The 19,358-nt window shown below is 41.5% G+C and overlaps 1 protein-coding gene across 1 annotated transcript in view; it reads left to right on the top strand.

Moving 5' to 3' along the window:
• Positions 1-883: 883 nt before the first annotated feature.
• The window catches only part of TSGA10 (testis specific 10), a 1,008,750-nt gene continuing 990,275 nt past the window's right edge, over positions 884-19,358 (top strand). The window contains exons 1-2 of the mRNA XM_044071816.1: positions 884-904; positions 1,246-1,368. Coding sequence (XP_043927751.1) covers positions 884-904; positions 1,246-1,368 — 144 coding nt within the window. The remainder of the gene's footprint in view (positions 905-1,245; positions 1,369-19,358) is intronic.

Below are 19,358 nucleotides of genomic sequence, written 5' to 3'. Positions count from 1 at the left end.
TAGCAAACAGATCAGAAGGAACAGATCAACAAATATGCTGTATGCAGACATTGTAGCATTACAGCCAGATTCTGAGCAAGAGCTTCAGCAAATGATAGGGGAAGAGGAATAGACTGCAAAACTGAGGGCACATGGGATGAAACTGAGTGCAGATAAGGCAGTTGTAATGACAGCAAATGAAGAAGAAGAAGCTGAAAACGGAGATAGAAATCAAAATAGTGGAACAAGTAAAGAGCTTCATTTACCTGGGAGGGATGGCTGAGGAGAATGGAAGTCTGACTGAGAAGGTCAAAGCTAGAATCAGAGGAGCTGCAGCCATCTGGTACAGAGTGTCAAGAGTAGTATGTGACAGAAGAATGTCAAAGAAGCTGAAAAGTAAGGTGTACAGAACAGTGGGGTATTCAGTACTACTGCATGGTACAGAAACCTGGCTAGTTAAGGCAGAGTACATGAAGAACCTCGAAGTGATGGAGATGAACTGCCTGAGATGGGTTGTAGGATGCACACGGTGGGTCAGAGGAGGAAATTATGATAGCAGAGCAGAAGTCAGAGTAGCTCCAATTTCAGAGAAGGTTGAAGGGAACAGATTTTGGTGATTCAGGAAAGCAGAAGGCAATCTGATGAAGAATATTTGGGAAAGACATGAAGAAGTCAAGAAAAAATTATGGCATCCATTAAAGAGTTGATTGATTGTGTATAGAAGACCTGTAACAGTCAGGCATGACCATGGAAGAAGGTAGGAAATTGACAATGAATGAAGAAAGATAGCGACATATAGCGAGAAAGATAGTGACAATTAATATGATAGCGAGAAAGATAGCAACAGTTAATGTGATACTCCAATCCATGTAAAAAAATGGGAAAAGGGGGATTGATGATGACGATGACGATGTTGAAGAAAAATGTAAGTTATTCTCGTGGCACTTTTATATAGTTGCATTTATACATTCATTTATCTCTTTACATATTTATCTCAGAGCCCAGTGTTATACTGCTCACTATAACCAGAGATTGTGATATGTCAGGTATCACTTGTGTAGTGAGTAGTGGAAGAAAGAGACCTACTCGAAATGCTGGTAACTGATGTACAGATGTCATGGAAAGATAAAGCAATGTAACTAATTTAACTCATTCACAGCTTGTATACATTCCTTTGTTTAATCTCTTTTGATTTAAAAACAATTCATTCTTTGAAATAAGTAATTGCCAGACTAAGTATATTATCTCATTTTCTTTTTTTTCCAGACTGCAGAACAGAAGACCCTTGAAACTAGTCCAGACCGGAACAGTGAAGCTTCAGAGCATGTAACTGAACTAGCAGTCAAAAACAGAACCAAGAAAACATTCATTAGTCAACTGAATGTGAAAGTTAGTGAAGTTTCTTATTTTTAAGTGGTTAACATTTCTGCTGTTTGAAACGTGTAATTTATTGACATTTGCAAGTGACTTTAATGTTATAAAAAAGTGATGCGTTATATGAGAAGTGATACCCATTTGGAATACATCAACAGGCTGGCTTATTTTACAAGATGTTTATTATATTGAAAGTGTCTGTCATAGCTGTCTGATAGCACCTTTGTACTGCGATCCAGATCATACTTGAAAAATGATGTTTAATTCAATATGTGTTTCTCATAAGTAAATAAAAGTAAGTGGAGACAATGGCTCATGATGCTGTTTGTGTCTGCTTAATGTGGAAAGTTTGACATCCTCTCATCCTTCCTTAAGTCAGTGGCACTCTCTGTGCAAGTATGATCTCAGGATATACCACCCTGAGAATGCTAGCTGTGCAGGCAATGTTCTCTGGATATACCACCTTAAGAATGCTAGCTGTGCAGGCAATGTTCTCAGGATATACCACCCTGAGAATGCTAGCTGTTCAGGCAATGTTCTCAGGATATACCACCCTGAGAATGCCAGCTGTGCAGGCAGTGTTCTCAGGATATACCACCCTGAGAATGCTAGCTGTGCAAGCAACATTCTCAGGATATACCACCCTGAGAATGCTAGCTGTGCAGCCAATGTCCTCAAGATATACCACCCTGAGAATGCTAGCAGTGCAGGCAATGTTCTCAGGATATACTACCCTGAGAATGCTAGCTGTGCAGGCAATGTTCTCAAGATATACCACTCTGAGAATGCTAGCTGTGCGGGCAATGTTGTCAGGATATATTACCCTGAGAATGTTCGCAGGATATACCATCCTTAGAATGCTAGCTGTGCAGGCATCTTGTTTGTAATATGCCTCCTGTGCTAAGGTGTGCATAACTGACAGACTATATTGATCTTGGCTGTACTTAATAAGCCACATCTAGTAGCAGAACTAAGCAATTTAGATGTGTTAGTGAGTTATTGAACAAGTACAGTAACTGGCTTCTTTATTTTCTTAATTAAGCATGGTCTTTACATATTTAAACTGCTTTTCTGAAGCATCCCTTTGATACTGCTTAGTCAGGCTCCAGCACTCAGGCATTTCATACCTCACTACCAGAAATGCTGGTGCCACTTATGACTTAGGATGTTCAACCCACTGTCACTAGGTTTCACTTAATTCTTCAATATTATTGTGTGGAAGGTCACTTAAAATATCAGTAATATTGTAAATTAAGTACACTTTGTCATTGAATTTGCTTACTTGTTGGAATAGTGTATGAAAAGTTGTTTTGCCTGTTCCTATATGGCCCTTGTAATAAAGGACCACTTTTCTTTGTATCTACCAATTAGCTTTTAACTAATATAAGGGATACCTTAGCCTGACAATTCAGTAAAAGACAGAAGAAGGCTAGGACAGTAGAACAAAGAATTTAGAGGATCAAGAAAGGAACCTAAAATCTGAAGTAGTTTACTGCATTTGATCTTCAACTTGGGGTATCGGATCCGTAATGGATCCGAGCCGGCAACATCACAAGCATCTGCTCCGAGCTCCAAGCTCCTCCCCCTACTCATAATACACAAACACTACCTTCCAACCCTCAGATCTCTTTTGCCACGGCTTCCAACGCATCGTGATTCTTGAGCTCCAGGTTATGAGTAGCTGTTTTTGAAGTATTTCTTAGTGTTTAGTGTGTGCTGGTAGTGTAGGTTTCCTCCCTTCCTCCCCCTCGCTGGTGGGTCGAGTGTAGGGACTTTCCATTAGTTTTTATGTAGTTTTGTAGTTGTTAAGGCTCCCCCCCCTCAGATTTTTGTGTGCTTCTCTGAGTGCGTGGTGAGTGGAGTGTGTCTTCTAAAAATCCCTGTTTGTTTCTTGGGATTAGTATGGCTGATCTCCCTAAGCAAGTTTTTTAAAAGGTGTACTGAGTGTGGCCACAAACTGTCACCTGCTGACAGCCACACTCTTTGTGTTCTTTGTTTGGGTGCTGCCCATTTATCTACGGACTGCAATATTTGTGCCGGTTTTAACCCGCAAGCCCTTAAGAATTGTAGGGCTAAACTTATTATAAAGGGCCTGCTCCCTTCCATGGAGGCGGCCACCTCCACTTCTGCTTCTGTGACCGCCTCTCCTTCTACCCCACCCTTGCTTCTCCTCCCTCCCAGGCTGGGACTTATCTTCCTGCCTCTAAGCCTGTGGAAGGAGAGTGTAGAAAGGGCAGAGAGCAGGAGAGAGAGCATAGGATGGACAAGAGAAAGAGGTCCCCGGACATTTCAGCTCTGACTAGGCCTCCCACCAAACTTCAGTCTAGGCACTGACCCCGTTTCCTTGACGCCGGCAGCTGTCTGGAGTGTGTCGCATCCAACTAGTTCAGATCCGCTTGGTTCTCGGAGCCGGAGCCTGGGTGGAGCTTTTTCCATCAGCTCCAAACTTGTTGGGTCACAGCCATCTCCTCAGAGCTCTGTCTACTTTGGGCCCAACTCCGATTCCCGCGTCAGATCCAGGGAGTGCGGTTCCCTTAATGGTGTCCCAGGAAGCTCTCTCTCCTTCGGCGTTCGATGTTGTGGAAAGGGTTCTTTCCAATGGATTGAGGCCTCTGACTATATCTTCGGACTCCGCCCCGACTCCTTCAAATTTGTGTGTGAATCCCATCATTTTACCGCAGGGACAGCCCGTGCTTGAGGAGCCCCAGGCGGTTTCCCTTGAGGAATAACAAGTAGTTTGCGAGCCCCTTCTGGAAAGCCCCTCCGGAGAGGTTCCTCGCAAGCGTACATGCAAGAGGAGGCACTTGGATTCCTCTCAGGAGTCCCTTATGGAGGACACTGATTTGGATGATGGGGAAGGTTCCCCAGATCACCTCCTGAGGATGTCTCCTTTGGAGACATCATGGAAATCTTGCATCAGTGGGGAGGTAGGTCCACCCCAAAATCTTCCTCGGATGAATCGGTGTTCTTGGAGGCTTTCGGTACAGGCCCATCTACTTCCAGGGTGACCCCTTCCGCAGATCCATTTGTGGACTTGGCCACCTCACGGGCTTGGAAGGAACCGGACACTGTGGAACCAATCCCTAAATGCCTGGACAAAATACTGAGCCTCCCTGCAGACAGACAGGCTTGGAATAAAGGGTCCCCAGTAGACACTATGGTGGTATCAGCCACCACCAAGAAGGAACTAGCCCAGGAGAGTTCCTCAGTCCATCCTCCTGACCGTGAGTCTAGGATGATGGATTGTCTAGGGAAGGGGGTTTATGCATCAGCAACCTTTTCTATCAGGGCGCTGAACTATCTGGCCCATGTTACTCGACTATAGTGCGACCTGGTAAAGGAACTGGCTGAGTCTCCCCTAAAGTCCATGTTGCAGGAGGAAATCTTTCATCAGCGGGGAGGTTGGTCCACCCCGAAATCTTCCTCGGATGAATCGGTGTTCCTGGAGGCTTTCGGCACAGGCCCATCAAATTCCTGGGTGACCCCTTCCGCGGATCCATTCATGGACTTGGCCACCTCACGGGCTTGGAAGGAACCGGACACTGTGGAACCAATCCCTAAATGCCCAGACAAAATACTGAGCCCCCCTGCAGACAGACAGGCTTGGAATAAAGGGTCCCCGGTAGACGCTATGGTGGTAGCAGCTGCCACCAAGAAGGAACTAGCCCAGGAGAGTTCCTCAGTCCATCCTCCTGACCGTGAGTCTAGGATGATGGATCATCTAGGGAAGTGGGTTTATGCGCCATCAACCTTTTCTCTCAGGGTGCTGAACTATTTGGCCCATGTTACTCGACAATAGTGCGACCTGGTAAAGGAACTGGCTAAGTCTCCCCTACAGTTCATGTTGCAGGAGGACAGGGCTATGTTCTCCGTGAGGGTGGCTACCTTGACAGCGGTTTCAAATACATCTATGCAACTCCTATTACACGCGACCGAAGAAGCGCCTACGGTGGCTGGGTCCGGTGTGTGCGTGAGGCGTAATGCCTGTCTCAGATTGTATCAGTCCACGGAAACCTTCAAGGCGTCTTTTGCGTATGCCCCGTATGACGACTCTTCCTTCTTTGGTAAGACCGTCCGTGACACCTTGGTCCAGAGTGAGATAGATGGGAAGACACAGTCTGCCATCGGGATCTGCTTCTTGAACCCTCAAAGATCCTTTCCCAGAATCAGCGAGGGCAAAAGAAGATGTGGTTCCAGAAGTCTCTGTATTCCCTGAACACTCAGGGCCCTTCTTCCCCTAGAGGCAGAGGGGGACAGGACAGACGCTGGTCCAGAGGTAGAGGGCGTCCGAGGAATTTTGGGTCTCGAGAACCATTCTCGGACAGGCCTGTGCAGCAACCCTGAGGGGTTGCCCAACTGCTTTGCTCTGGAGGCAGTCAGGGTTCACCTGTTGTTGCACCTGGTGGCATGGGCATCCATGTCATCAGACTGTTGGGTGCTTCAGATAATTTCCAGAGGCTATTCAGTCCCATTTGTGGTTCCCCCTACACCTTACAAACACCTCCCAGATGTACCACCCACACAAAGGGAGGCTGCAGCGCTAGAGGTTTCCAGGCTGCTAAAGAAACTAGCCATTGAACCCGTCCCCCCAGATCACTCCAGATCAGGCATCTACTCCAGGTTATTTTTGGTGCCAAAAAAGACGGGGGACTTAAGGCCCATTCTGGACCTGTCTACTCTGAACCTGTCAGTTGCCAAAGAGAAGTTCCGGATGGTCATCTTACAGTCCATCCTGCCATACCTGCAAGAGAGCAACTGGATGTGCTTATTCAACCTCCAGGATGCCTACTATCACATAAAGATGCACAGACGCTCCAGGAAGTTTCTCCGCTTCCAGCTAGGAGCCAATCATTATCAGTTTCGTGCCCCACCCTTTGGTCTCACCACAGCTCCTAGGGTGTTCACCAAAGTGATGGCAGTCGTAGCGGCTCACCTGAGGCTTCAGGGAATTTAGATCTACCCTTACCTGGACGATTGGCTCTTACTACTCCCACCAAGAGTCTACTTTGTCGGACCAGAGACTATTTCCTATGTCCTGCACACTATCTAGGGATTGCACTCAACACAGTCAAATCTCTTCGGAACCCTTTTCAGGTTATAGAATACATAACAGCATGGATAGACACATTACAGACAAAAGTTTTCCTGACCTTGGAGAGAGTTTGAAACTTAAGGATGCATGTCACTTTCATTTACCAATCTCATCTTCCCTCAGCAGAGTCTGTTTTAAGGGCCCTAGGTTCTATGGCAGCGATGATAACACTTCTACCATGTGCTCGCTTACATATGCGAGTACTACAGTGGACTGTGGTGGCGCAATGGTCGTTGTTGGATATTCTGTTGTCGCATCCGATACACATAAGCAAAGTCTGCATGTCATCCCTTCAATGGTGGATGCAGTCTTCGGAAATCTTGGAAGTACGACCTTTTTGTTCCAGCCCCTGCCCAAGCCACAGTGACGATGGACGCCTCCCAGCTAGGGTGGTGGTGGGGCATTTTTCGGGAAGGACAGTCCAAGTCATGTGGTCCCCGATCAAGACCAGTTTGCATATAAATGTTCATGAGATGAGGGCAGTCCTTTTACCGTTGTAGACCCTTCATGCCATTCTGCCTTTGGGAACCATTGCAATCCAGTCAGACAACATGTCAGTGGTCTGGTATATCAACAAACAGGGAGGGACCAGATCTTTCCCCCTTTGTCGCGAGGCTATGAGAGTCTGGGAATGGGCGTTCTCCACCGGTCATTTTCTGTTAGCAATGCATATTCTGGGGAGGTCCAACATTCTGGTGGACAATCTAAGCCAGACTATTCTGATGCCTTACCAGTGGTCTCTGAATCCTTCAGTAGTGGAGCGGATCTTTCTAGAGTGGGGCCGGCCTTGCTGCGATCTCTTCACACCTCCTTCCAACGCAAAGTGCAGCGCGTTCTTTGCTCTGAACCCCCCACCGGGGGAGTCCCCCAGAGATGCTCTAGTCCATGTTTGGCCTCCTGGGCTTCTTTATGCTTATCCCCCTGTACCCCTTATTCCGAAGTTCCTACAGAAGGCTTGTCAACTGGGGAGCAAAGTGATCCTCATTGCCCCTTTTTGGCCTCGTTAAGTATGGTTTCCCTTCCTTTGGTCTTATCTTCTAGCTCCTCCTTGGATCTTGGATCCCATTCAGGATCTCATTTCTCACCCATCAAGGGTCCCTCATCCAAATTTGGATAGTATGATAAAAACAAAATCACCAACAAAAACCAAGTGTCCCAGCTGGAAAGTAGACAAAGAAGGTAATAAAGCACCAGTAGGACAGCCACGGTGATAAAAAACTTTTAATTGGAACATAAACCATAAAACAAGACAAGCGCTTTCAAGTATTAAGTATGCTTCATCCGATCTTCTAAAAACAAGTAAAAACCATCAGTTTAAATATACTGAAACAACCAGTCAGCAACCTACAATAATAAAAATCAATTAGAGTTTAAAAATACAGCATACAAAACTTAAGCTTTCTTCAGCCTGCGTCCCTTTATTACAGGCTTGATACAAACACTGTTATTTAGCCCTGGATGTTTATGTGCTTGAAGCCTCAGAATCCAGTGAAGTTCTTTTTGTTCAAGAAAATTATTGGTATCACCCCCTCTAACACTAGCATACACTGGTTTTAGGACTCTAAAAAGTAACCGCTGTTCTGGGAATATCATCACATGCTTGGCCAGGGCATTCATATCATTCTTTTTACGTATTTCATAGAGATGTTTGCTACTATGTCCCTTCAACCTCTGAGTGGTTTTACCCACATAGTAACAAATGCATGTGATACAAGTAGCCAAGTATACCAAATTACTGGTACTACAATCAGCATAAAACCTTGGTTCAAATCTGGGCAGGTGAATGTTTGTTGAGTACATAAAACATTACAAAACTTACATTTCCTACACACATAAGTACCTAATCTCCTACTTTCCATGCAGTATTTGTTTCTCACATCTTTACACAAAAGTTGTTTTAAATTGGCACTATTGCAAAATGTAAAGTGTGGAGTCTCACCTATAATCCTGGCTGTAGAATCATTGGTAACCAAGGGGACAATATTTCAAAATGATATTTTCTACCACCTTATTGTTACTGGTATAATTTGTGGTAAAAGAAAAATATTTCTTATTTCGTGTCTGTACATTATTGTTGGGTGGGGACACTGTTGTAACTTCAGACTGTACATTATTATCATATGTTGATATATTTCATTCAACTCTCTGTATCATGTCCGTCTTATAACCTCTGTCTAAAAACATGCTTTTTATTTTTTGCATCTCTGAATCAAGAGTTCTACTCCCTTTACATACTCCTTGAATCCACAGATATTTCTCTTTGCACCAATCCTTCTTTTCTCCCAAAAGTAGCATCTGAGGCATATATCAATCAAACTATCAATTTACCTGTTTTTTTTTTTCAAATTTTACAAACAAAATTGAAGACATGTTGCATTTGTTGGATGTTCATAGACAGTTGCGGTTCTGTTTGCAGAGGACCAAAACTTCATAAATCTGACCAGTTGTTTTTGTCCTTTTCTAAACCTTTTTTGGGTAAACCTATTTCCAAGGTGACTATTGCCAGATGGTTCTCTGTATGTATCCTTCTGATCTACAAGGATAAAGGTTTGTCTCCTGCAGGTCAGGTTAGAGCTCACTTGACATGGTCCATGTCTACATCTGCGGCTTTTTGGTCGAGAGTATCCTTAGACGACATTTGTTCTGTGGCTACTTGGTTCTCATCTCATACCTTTATTTCTCACTATAAATTGGATTTGATTTCTCGAAGGAGAGCATCCTTTGGTTCCGCAGTGCTCTGGAATATCCTTCCATGAGGGCCATCCAGGTGTTTAGTAGCTGGGGACTCTGTCCCACAGATTGAAGATCAAATGAAGTAAACTACTTCAGATAAAGAAGTTGTGTACTCACCATACCATTCCATCTGAGTACTTCTACTTCATTTGTCTTCAACCATCCCTCCCACCTTCCCCCTGGCCTTACCATATTCACAGCGTTCATAGCTGGCGTTTTGTGTGTGTAAGGTGTTTTGGATCGGGTTGTTAGTGTAGGGTGCAGCAAACTCGATCTGAGGGTTGGAAGGTAGTGGTGGTGTATTATGGGTAGGGGGAGGAGCTTGGAGCTTGGAGCAGATGCTTGTGAAGTTGCCGGCTTGTAGCCATTATGGATCCGATACCCACAGGTTGAAGACAAATGAAGTAGAACTACTCAGATGGAACATTATGGGGAGTACATAACTACTATTTTCACATACTTGCTGGAAATGCAAATAGTCAAAGATTTGATGAACAGGTACATATCCTGAAATTAATACTACTACTAATAGGTTCATAGGTTCATAGGCTAGTACTAGGCTAACTGCCCTAGCGAGCCATTTTAAGCCTAGCCAGTTATCCCCTGTGAGATTCAAACCCTGTACCTTGTGTTTGTAAGGCAAACACTTTAACCATTAGGCCACCCTCCTTACCGTGCGTGGGATAGCTGATTGGTCATTCATAAACCATCTACACATACTGCCATTTGCTTGTCCTAACTTAGGGATGATATTTTTAGAAGGTAAATTATGGTGTAGTGCACTGGGGAAAGAATCAAAGCTGGGTTAAGGGTTTGGAGGAAAATCTAGTATTGTGGGCAAGTTACAGCAATGGGTCAGTGATAAATTTCTTAGAGCTATAAACAATGGTCAAGAAAGAGGTAAAATTCAAAAGTAAGAGGAAATGCTATCATGACTGTGTAGGAATCACAGGTTAGTGATTAGGGCATAAGAGAAGACATACAAGATGCAGAAGAGAGGAGGTACTGTGGGGGAGGAGGCAAACTGCAAGGAAGCAGAAGAAGAACAATGAAGGGTGTGAGACAGTAACAAGTCTGTTCAAAAAACAAGTTGGCAGAAGGGGTTAAAAAGGGGAACAAAGTCTTTTTAGGCATATAGCAGACAGGAGGAAGAGATTGACAGACTTGGCAAGCTAAATAAAAGTGGGAGGGAGATCACAGAAGATATGACAATAAAACAGAGTTATTGAATGAATAAGTACTTTACCATAGACTTCACAAAGAAAAGGAAGGTAGGGTGTTATACTGTGAAACAATTAAGATGTAGGGAAGGAACTGTGGCTAGGCACCAAGATAGAGAGGGAGCAGAAAGTGGAGAGGGAATTGGTTGCTGTAATTGAGAATAAGGTACAAGAACCACACACACTGTCTCCAGGGTCCTCAGGAATCTACTTTTTGGCACTCCTTTCATTTTCTTCTTTGGCAGTCTTACCTCTCTGCCCCACATCCTTTGCGACATTTGCCAGCCTCTCCCATCACCTCAGACATGCTCTGGTATGTGCTGGGGCCAGAGTGGATTTTGAGAGTGTCCTGTGGGGTCTGGCCATTAACAATCACCCAGGAAATTTTTAGGTTATGATCTGCCTGCTTTCTTTCCCCACCCTCCCTTCCTTGCAACAGTGTTCAAGGGCCATTCCCCTCTTTGGACCATGTCTTCCCTCAGGGGACGTCGTCAAGCACCCTCACCCACCAGGACGGGCATGCCCATCTGTCCCTGCCAGCATCTCAGATGCCTGAAAGGTCATCATGAGCCTTGATAAGGTAGCGATGGATTCCATGTTAGAGGCCTTCAATAGATCACTGGCCAGTGCAGATGTGTTAGTAATGGGACCGTTATGCCAGATGACAGAAAAATTCCAGGGAACTATGGATCTATTAGCCTAACAGCAGTAACCGGGAAAGTCATGGACAGAATCCTAAAGAAAAGGCTTGCTGGTTTCCTAGAGGACAATAACAAAAACTGTTTGACAGTCAGTAGAAGCTGTCAGCTATGGTTCAGCTTTATGACTTTTATAGGAAGACTTGGTCACAGAAGTGTTAGTGTATGTAGGCTGCCGGGATTTCATGAAATCTTTTGATTCATTCTTGATCAGGTGACTACTAAAAAGCCTGTAGGAGCTGAGGGGGAGGGGTGAGACTGATGCAGAGAAACATGACTGCGGCAAGAGTGAAAGGTAGGACACACAAGATCGCAGTGTGAGTTATGATATTAATAATAAGAAAGTGATTAGTTGAGCATTGCTATGACTAGTTTTTGGTCCAGTAATCTTTAGTGTGCTTATTTCAGGCAAGGTTGGGGAAACGGAGAACACAATAAACCTCTCTTCTGAAAGCATAAAGATCGGTGAAGGGTAGGTGAAAATCCTGATAAAGAACTCAAAAAGGCTGATGAAATGGGAAAAAAATGAAAGTTGAAGGTTGGTGCACACAAATGTGAAATACTTTATCTGAGTTGTAGTTACCCTGTTGTGAAGTATCAGCCACAGAGAGTGAGCCTGAAAAGCCGTGGGTTAAACCACCCTGAACAATATGAAAGCACCATGGCAACACAAAATAGAATGCTGGTGTGTATCCTCAGGGAGTGATTATTCCAGAAACAAAAAGTAATACTGTAACTCTTCCAGGCGCTTGTCAAGGAAACCTTGTACACTGTTTGCAGTTCTGGAGGCCAGATAAGAATAGAGGCATTGGGGTACTCAATTGTGTCCAGAGAAACATCATCTGAAGGATGTGTAGAGTGTTGGAGAAAAATATGAGCAGAGAGTAGAGAATCTTGAGTCCTTCTCACTAGAGATCAGAAGAAATAAAGGGGTGTGATATATTGCTGCATAAGATCATGGAAATATGAAGAGTACAATTTGAACAAGAGAGGAGAGGAAGGGCATAAGTAGCAGATTTTAGGGTCCAACTAACCCATGTATTTGGCAAATTACTTCTTTATAGAAAGGACTGTGGACCCATTAGATGGACTCCCAGAATGGGTGGTGAAGACAGAATCCACAGAGTCAGTGAGTGAAAAGTTGAGACAAAAGGGATGCAGAATGTTAAATGCATTTATAGAGCAGATTCAATATGTTAATGATCTACTAAGAACCAGAACCTAGAATCCCAGACTGGATAAAATAACACCACCACAGAAATGGTACTGAAAATGTGTAACCACAAACTGAATTTATTAAATCCAACCATGTTATGTTTAGCACATTCCACAATACATTCATGCTCTTTCGTCCCCGGTACAACCTAGGGACTTCTTCAGAACAATGAAATAATTGATTAAGCCCGTTACACACAATATAAAATAAAATTTAGAAATACCTGATATTTTTGCACCAGTGTCCATTAACCTATCATTTATCAATTAATTGCACAACACCTAAAACAACAACTAAGACAGACAAGCAAGGAAAACCATTCTCATTGTTAAATAAACCAGTTGCTTAACATACTACCACAGGGAGGTGGTAAAGTAAAGGTGGTAAGGTAAAAATAAAAATAAATATGACCATTTATATCTAAAAGTAACTTAAATAATAAATATTTAAATATTCGGATGTATATTACATCAATAAATCAATAAATATCTAGCAAAATAGAAATCCGAAGTGGTCATATATACTGTAAAAATACTAAAAACATAAATTGCCAAATATTTATGAAAAAATTATAAAAAATCTTTTTCATCTATCTGTTCCTAATACATTAGTCACAAACAATATCAGTCTTTCATTTACATTGGACATAAAAGGAAAATCGTAAGACCATAGTAGGAATAATAGTAACATCCATTATCATTTAGCAGCTTTCATTTTTAATACAGAAATGATAGAGATCTTAAGTCATTATAAGGTTCCCTGGTGGGGTGGTTGCATCTAACTTAAGATGCCAATATAATTCTTTGTAATCTATTTGTTTTCCCATACTCAGTCTCTGGTGTCCTGTGGAATTTTATCTAATATGCCAAACAAAAAACTTTTAAAGTTACTGGAACTAGAGGAATGTCTATACAAGGCATTATTAGGGTCACCTTTATTGATATCATAAATGTGTTCATATATACGTTTTTTTGAACTGTCTCTATTTTACCTACATAAAATGCTGGACAGGTGTCACACAATGTTATGTACACCAATCCCTTACTGTTGCAATTTAAGGGTGATCCTATGTCTGTATGTATTGTTTAATTGAACTTCATCATCTTATGCTAGGTTAATGGTTGACTGTCTACAGACAAATGTAAACACCCCCAATGGCATCTTCCTAACTGGATCCTACAGCCCAATCATCTTGTGACATGGAAGGCACACTGTCATGGAATGTCTATCCAGGTAAATACTAGCTCACCTATTCATTTACTGAAATGGCTGCCTGCAGCTCTCACCTTTCTACAACTACTATTACTACTAGAACTACAACCACTGCAACTGCTACCACTACCACTACTACTATTACTAGTACCACTACCACCACTACTACTGTTACTACTACTACTACAATCACCAGTACTAGTACAACTACTACCAATACTATTACTTTTATTACTACTACTACTACATCTACCTAGTCATTAAATGGTTTATATTATCCATACAAAAGATAATCTGAATAAAACCTAGTGTTCAGACTAGTTACATTTCATGTGGTTGGTTAATACACATGGAAAGATTGTTGACAAGTTATCTCCAGTGGCGGCTCATCTTATTGGACTGCAGCCCCCCCCAGCTGAAAACATAAACTGTAAAAGGAAAATAAAAAAATAAACTGAAAAGGGAAAATAAAAAATAACACACCCGGAGCGGACTCTGCGCATGCGTGTGATCATTCCTGAAAGTTGCACGCATGCACAGAACTAATCCAGACTTTATTAAGAGCAGTCCGGATTAAATAGAATGTTACAAACTGCAGAAATACCCTGTAATCTATGCGGTTAGACCCGCACAAACTGGATGGGGACTGGACTGCAACGTACACAGGCTGGATATCCAGCCTGCTCTCACAGAAACATTGTTATCGCAAGAGCTAGCTAGGGTGAACATTGTCATCTCTGCAGCTAGCTAGGGTTAGCGGGAACATTATGGGACTTACTTGCAAGGCTGGGACTTATCCTTCAAGGAATGGAGCTGGGCAGTGGAACTTTCAACAGGTACACGGTGTGGGCAAGGCTGGGACATATCCTTCAAGGAATGGAGCTAGGCAGTGGAACTTTCAACAGGTACGTGTGTGTGTGTGTGTGTGTGTGTGTGTGTGTGTGTGTGTGTGTGTGTGTGTGTGTGTGTGTGTGTGTGTGTGTGTGTGTAGTGAAGTATCCGTTCAATAAACAGTCAACTGCTGCACATCACAGCATAAGACACAAAAGGAGTTCCTGAACATCCTTAGCCTACCACCACTGACTAAAATCTTTGTACTCCCTCTGCATTTATTGCCTTCAAACTAGGTAAGTTGCACATATCACCCTGCAGTTCCTCAATCACATTTTCAGATTCGGAAAGCGTGCTGAGCGCAGAAAGCCGGCCATTTATGAAGAATTTGTCGTGGAAGCGGGATAACTCGTTGTGGGATAAGTTAAGTATAGCAAGCTTCTGACACATACACAACTCTGCAGGTAAGGTTTGCAAATTATTACAGCTTGCATTTATAGCATTCAGTTCATTCAGGTTACCTAGCTCAGTCGGGAGACACTGCAGATGATTGTTAGAGACATCCAATACCTGGAGGTTTTGAAGCTGGCCTAAAGCCGCAGCTGGCAATGCAGTCAATTGGTTATGGCATAGGATTAGACTCTGTAGTTGCATAAGGCTTCCAATGTATGGCTGTAACCCCTGTAGACTATGACACTGATTCACTTCCAGGTAATTAAGTAGAGAAAGGCAATACAACTGTGGTGGCAAGTATCCTCCACCACCTCAGATTCGACTGTCAACCTTAGGATTCTGAAGTACCAGTTCCTGTCATTTATCCCACTCAGCTGTTTCTATTTCAACCCAGCACTGATCCTCCATAACTGCACATTTACCAAAAGCAGTCACAAATCAGCAAGAACTGGGGCTTTTTAAACTTCACTAAAAGAATACCTTCAAGGAAATGCTAAGTGAACTTAACTTCATGACAGTGGCTAATGGATAGACAGTCTTAACTCATTCTACACTAAACATTAAATAACCACTATATCGTGTATTGCTCAGACACAATATTTGTACATATTATATATAGTAGTATATATAAGTATTCTACCGGTCTTCATCTCTTTATACACTAAATTATTTGTGATGCATTTTATTCACATTTTAGTACATATAACTATAAATATACCCGTGTGTGTGTGTGTGTGTGTGTGTGTGTGTGTGTGTGTGTGTGTGTGTGTGTGTGTGTGTGTGTGTGTGAAAATGCCCCAGATAAATATACCTGGCAGCTAGAGAAACTCAGGCAACAGTAGTGGGTAGACTCAAATCTACAGGGTGCAGGTAGCAAGAGCCTGAATTCTCTACCCACCACCACTTGTGAAAACTGCCTCATATTTTTGTTTTGTTCTGTTTCTCATAAAATATGTGGTTTTCTAGATTTAATTCACTAAATAATGACAGGCATTTGAATTTCAGACTTCATATTCTTCAGAAAGTACATAGCAACACAAAACCTTTTATCATAGCAATTTTCTAAGTTTATAAGATCAATATTTGAAATGTGTCCCTATTTTTGGAGTTGTGTTCCCCCATTATTGGCTTTGTCCAGGTGTTTTGTGCTAAGAGGATGAGAGCTATGGTGAGAACTGAATTCACTAAATGATAGCTATTTAAGTTTCAGTCTTCCCATCTTTCAAGAAGCAGTTGATTTGGAAAAGTGGTATGTTGCTCTGACTGCATGCACAGAGTCCTGGGTTCAATACTTGGGAGTGAGCATGATAGTAATGCAATATTTTGTTCTAGCAACTTTCCAAAATTATACAAGCAATGTTTAAAATGTGTCCCTAGTGTTTGGGCTTTGTTTTTTTCCAGATTTCTTGTGCTGCAAAGTTGAAAGATACAGTTGAGTGTCAAGTGTATTTTACAAGGAGCTGAGAGCTTCTGGGGAAGATAAGTTTAGTGTTGCTTAGGCTGACTCTGCTTGTATTGTTAATAGCATAACAGGTAGTGTACTTGATTTTGATGCAGAAGGCTGTGGGTTCTACTCCCACAGTATGTAGATACATTGCTAATACTGTACTAATACTGTACTATGTTGTACTTTTAAAGGGGGTGGATGCTGCAGTCCTGAGAATGTCCTCTGGCGGAGATACCTAGTAACTATGAACCTGTTATCAGTTTGCCATCCATTCCCTATTGCAATATTACTAGCTTATCATTTTTAATGTAAAATAGGCAATTTATTCCTCAAGGGCAACAGGCACTTTATTTGTAGATGAAACAATGAAATATAACTGTTTGCTAGCAGCAACCTCTTCATTAGTTACAGATCTCTTTAATGTGGAATTGTTTAGATGACTTACTTCTGCAGAAATTGTGTATATTTACTGTTACTGGTGGATTGTAGAAGTTTGAGTAAATGCACATATTGTGCATATTTACTAATACTGGTTGATTGTAGAAGTTTGAGTAGACTTTTATGATGGCAATATTCTGAATTGGGCAGTTTTGTCATTATTGATGCATGCATTTTGTTTAATTGTTTACTGGAAAAATATTCAAAACAATAAATTTAAAACACCCTCTAACAACTGTACTGTATTATACAAGGAATATAATTTAATACAATCAGGAAGGTGTATCAAAGAACACATGTATGTTTCCTGTGCAAGGGGCCTATGATTTAAAAACAGACCAAAGTTAATCTTTATCTGCCACTGGCCAGATGTATTTTCTTTGAATGTGGGTTTCAATGCTGTTTCAATAAATGTGAGTTTCAAGGGTAGAGAAGCTTTAATACTAAGTCTGTTTTCATTGTGAGACTGCATTGCTTTGTTTAGCATGTCTATTAGTGTTTGTGCTGTAAAATGTAAAATAAAACTTTTAAATGAAATCCAAATCATCATAGAAGTAAAGCAGTATGCACATTATAGTGTTTATGGTAAATGGGGCGAAATAGCCAAATAATGGGACATTGGAATGGCTGCAGGGGGGCAGCCCCATTTGACCAAACTCAAAGACAGCCCCAGCTGAACTATACCTCTCAACTGTCCAGATTTTTGCAGAATGAATAGATTTTTTATTCTTATTTTTGGTTTGTTCCTCTTAAAATTTGTGGATTTCTGGAAAATCATTTAGGAATGAAGTCACTAAATGACAGACATTGAGTTTCAGACTTCATACCCTTCAGAAAAATGCATGCTAAAGCAAGACCTGTTATTCTGACAACTGTCTAAGTTTATACAAGTGCAATTTTTAGTACTGTTAGTTTGTTCCCCCAATATATTTGGCCTTGTCCAGATTTGCTGCGTTAAGAGGTTGAGAGGTACATGCAAACAAATTGCTTTATAGAATTAAGTATATCCAAACCTCTCAACTGTCTCCGATTTTGGCTCAAAGTGTTGCTCTCCCCCTAATAATCCCTGTGCAAAATGGCAAATTTGGAAGAAATCGTGGAGGGTTTACAATTAATAAGTAATTGTAATGATCAGAGTTATAGGTTACTTTTAATTTTAGAAATGCATGTAGATTCTCTTATTTTGTCAGCTGCTCAGGTTAACAGTACTAATATTAAAAAAGAGTCGCTTCTTTGACAGGCTCCCAGCTGTATTGTGTGGCTGTTTTATATTTTTGCATCACATTTTTGGTCCGTTTTTCATAAAATTGTGGTTTTCTGGCAAATCATTAAAGATTGAAGTTAGAAAACAATGACAGACATTTGAGTTTCAGATTTTATACCCTTCAGAAAATTCATACTAATGCAAGACCTACTATTCCATTATCTTTCTAAGTTTATAAGAGCAATATTTAAAATTGTCCTTGTTTTTGGGCCTTTGCCCCACTTCTATTTATGGTTTTGTCCAGATTTGTTGCTCTGAGGTTGAGCGGTATGACAAATGTGTCAGGGTCATCACCGTCAGCCAGAGACATTTCAAATTGTGACGTACTTGTTGTACCCCACTCCCCCATGTAGTGACTCTGGATGTGTCCAAGGAAGGCAAGGAGCAGTTATGCAATGTGTGTAAGTATGCAGAGTATCCCCCCATCCAAGGTAGGTACAAGTACTACAGTGGCTTTTCATCTGTCCTTGATTTTGCAGACTGTTCTGGTTTTCTGTCATATTTTTGTACTGTTGATTTATACTTCTTATTCAGAAATGCATGTTGTTGCAGTTCCTGTTGGTCTGTGTTTAACTAGCAATGCTTTAATGACCATGATGTAAGCTTGTCTGAGATTGTAAGATGCAAGTAAGCTTTAATAAGCATACTGTTAAAGAATTACCAACATTGAAAGCCTTTATGTTGTGAAAGCCTTTTTGTTGTTGCCATGCAGAGAATATTTACATAACTAGGTAGTGTATAAGCCTTGGGTATTGAAATGAATATGATAGTATTTGTAATAAAGAACAGGATTACAGTATTTTCAGAACCTCATTACATTTGTTGGAGACTTGCAGTCATCTTTGCAGGCTTTACATGTAAACTAAACAAAATGCCAATCTAGCATGTGTGGTCCATAACCTCTGCAGTAACCCTTTAAGCACTTTATCTTGAGATTGCTTCTTGTTTGCTGTTCATTTTTTACTTTGATCATGTTTTCCCATGAAACAAGTAGATAGATGTTAGGTAGCAGGTTGTTTTTGGATAAGAAACATTTTTACAAGTGAGGGGTATCACAGAGATTGCTACTTTCAGCATGTTACTTGGTACTTTTTTAAAGCTGAATATAAATTATAATTAGAACTGCAGTGCAAGGAGAAGTGGCTTGAGTTGAGTGCTACTTGTTTTGTTATACTTGATTTTGACTGGCATTCCAGTAATGTATTTAAAAAGTAATTTATTTTTTCATGCCTCACAACATTTTTGTTTCCATATAGATATTAAGTAAGCTGTCATGTAGCCGATGAATTGAAATATTTTTTTTTTCTTCTACACTTCATTTTGCCTTGCTTGGACTCTCATGATGATGGTTTGGCACCCAGGGCAGCGTATTTAAAGTCCCAGTTTTTAGCATAGCCCCAC

Source organism: Protopterus annectens, chromosome 5.part0 (assembly GCF_019279795.1).
Source record: "Protopterus annectens isolate FY-2018-M chromosome 5.part0, PAN1.0, whole genome shotgun sequence".
Lineage (NCBI taxonomy): Eukaryota > Metazoa > Chordata > Ceratodontiformes > Protopteridae > Protopterus > Protopterus annectens.
This window is presented reverse-complemented; position numbering and strand designations above follow the sequence as displayed.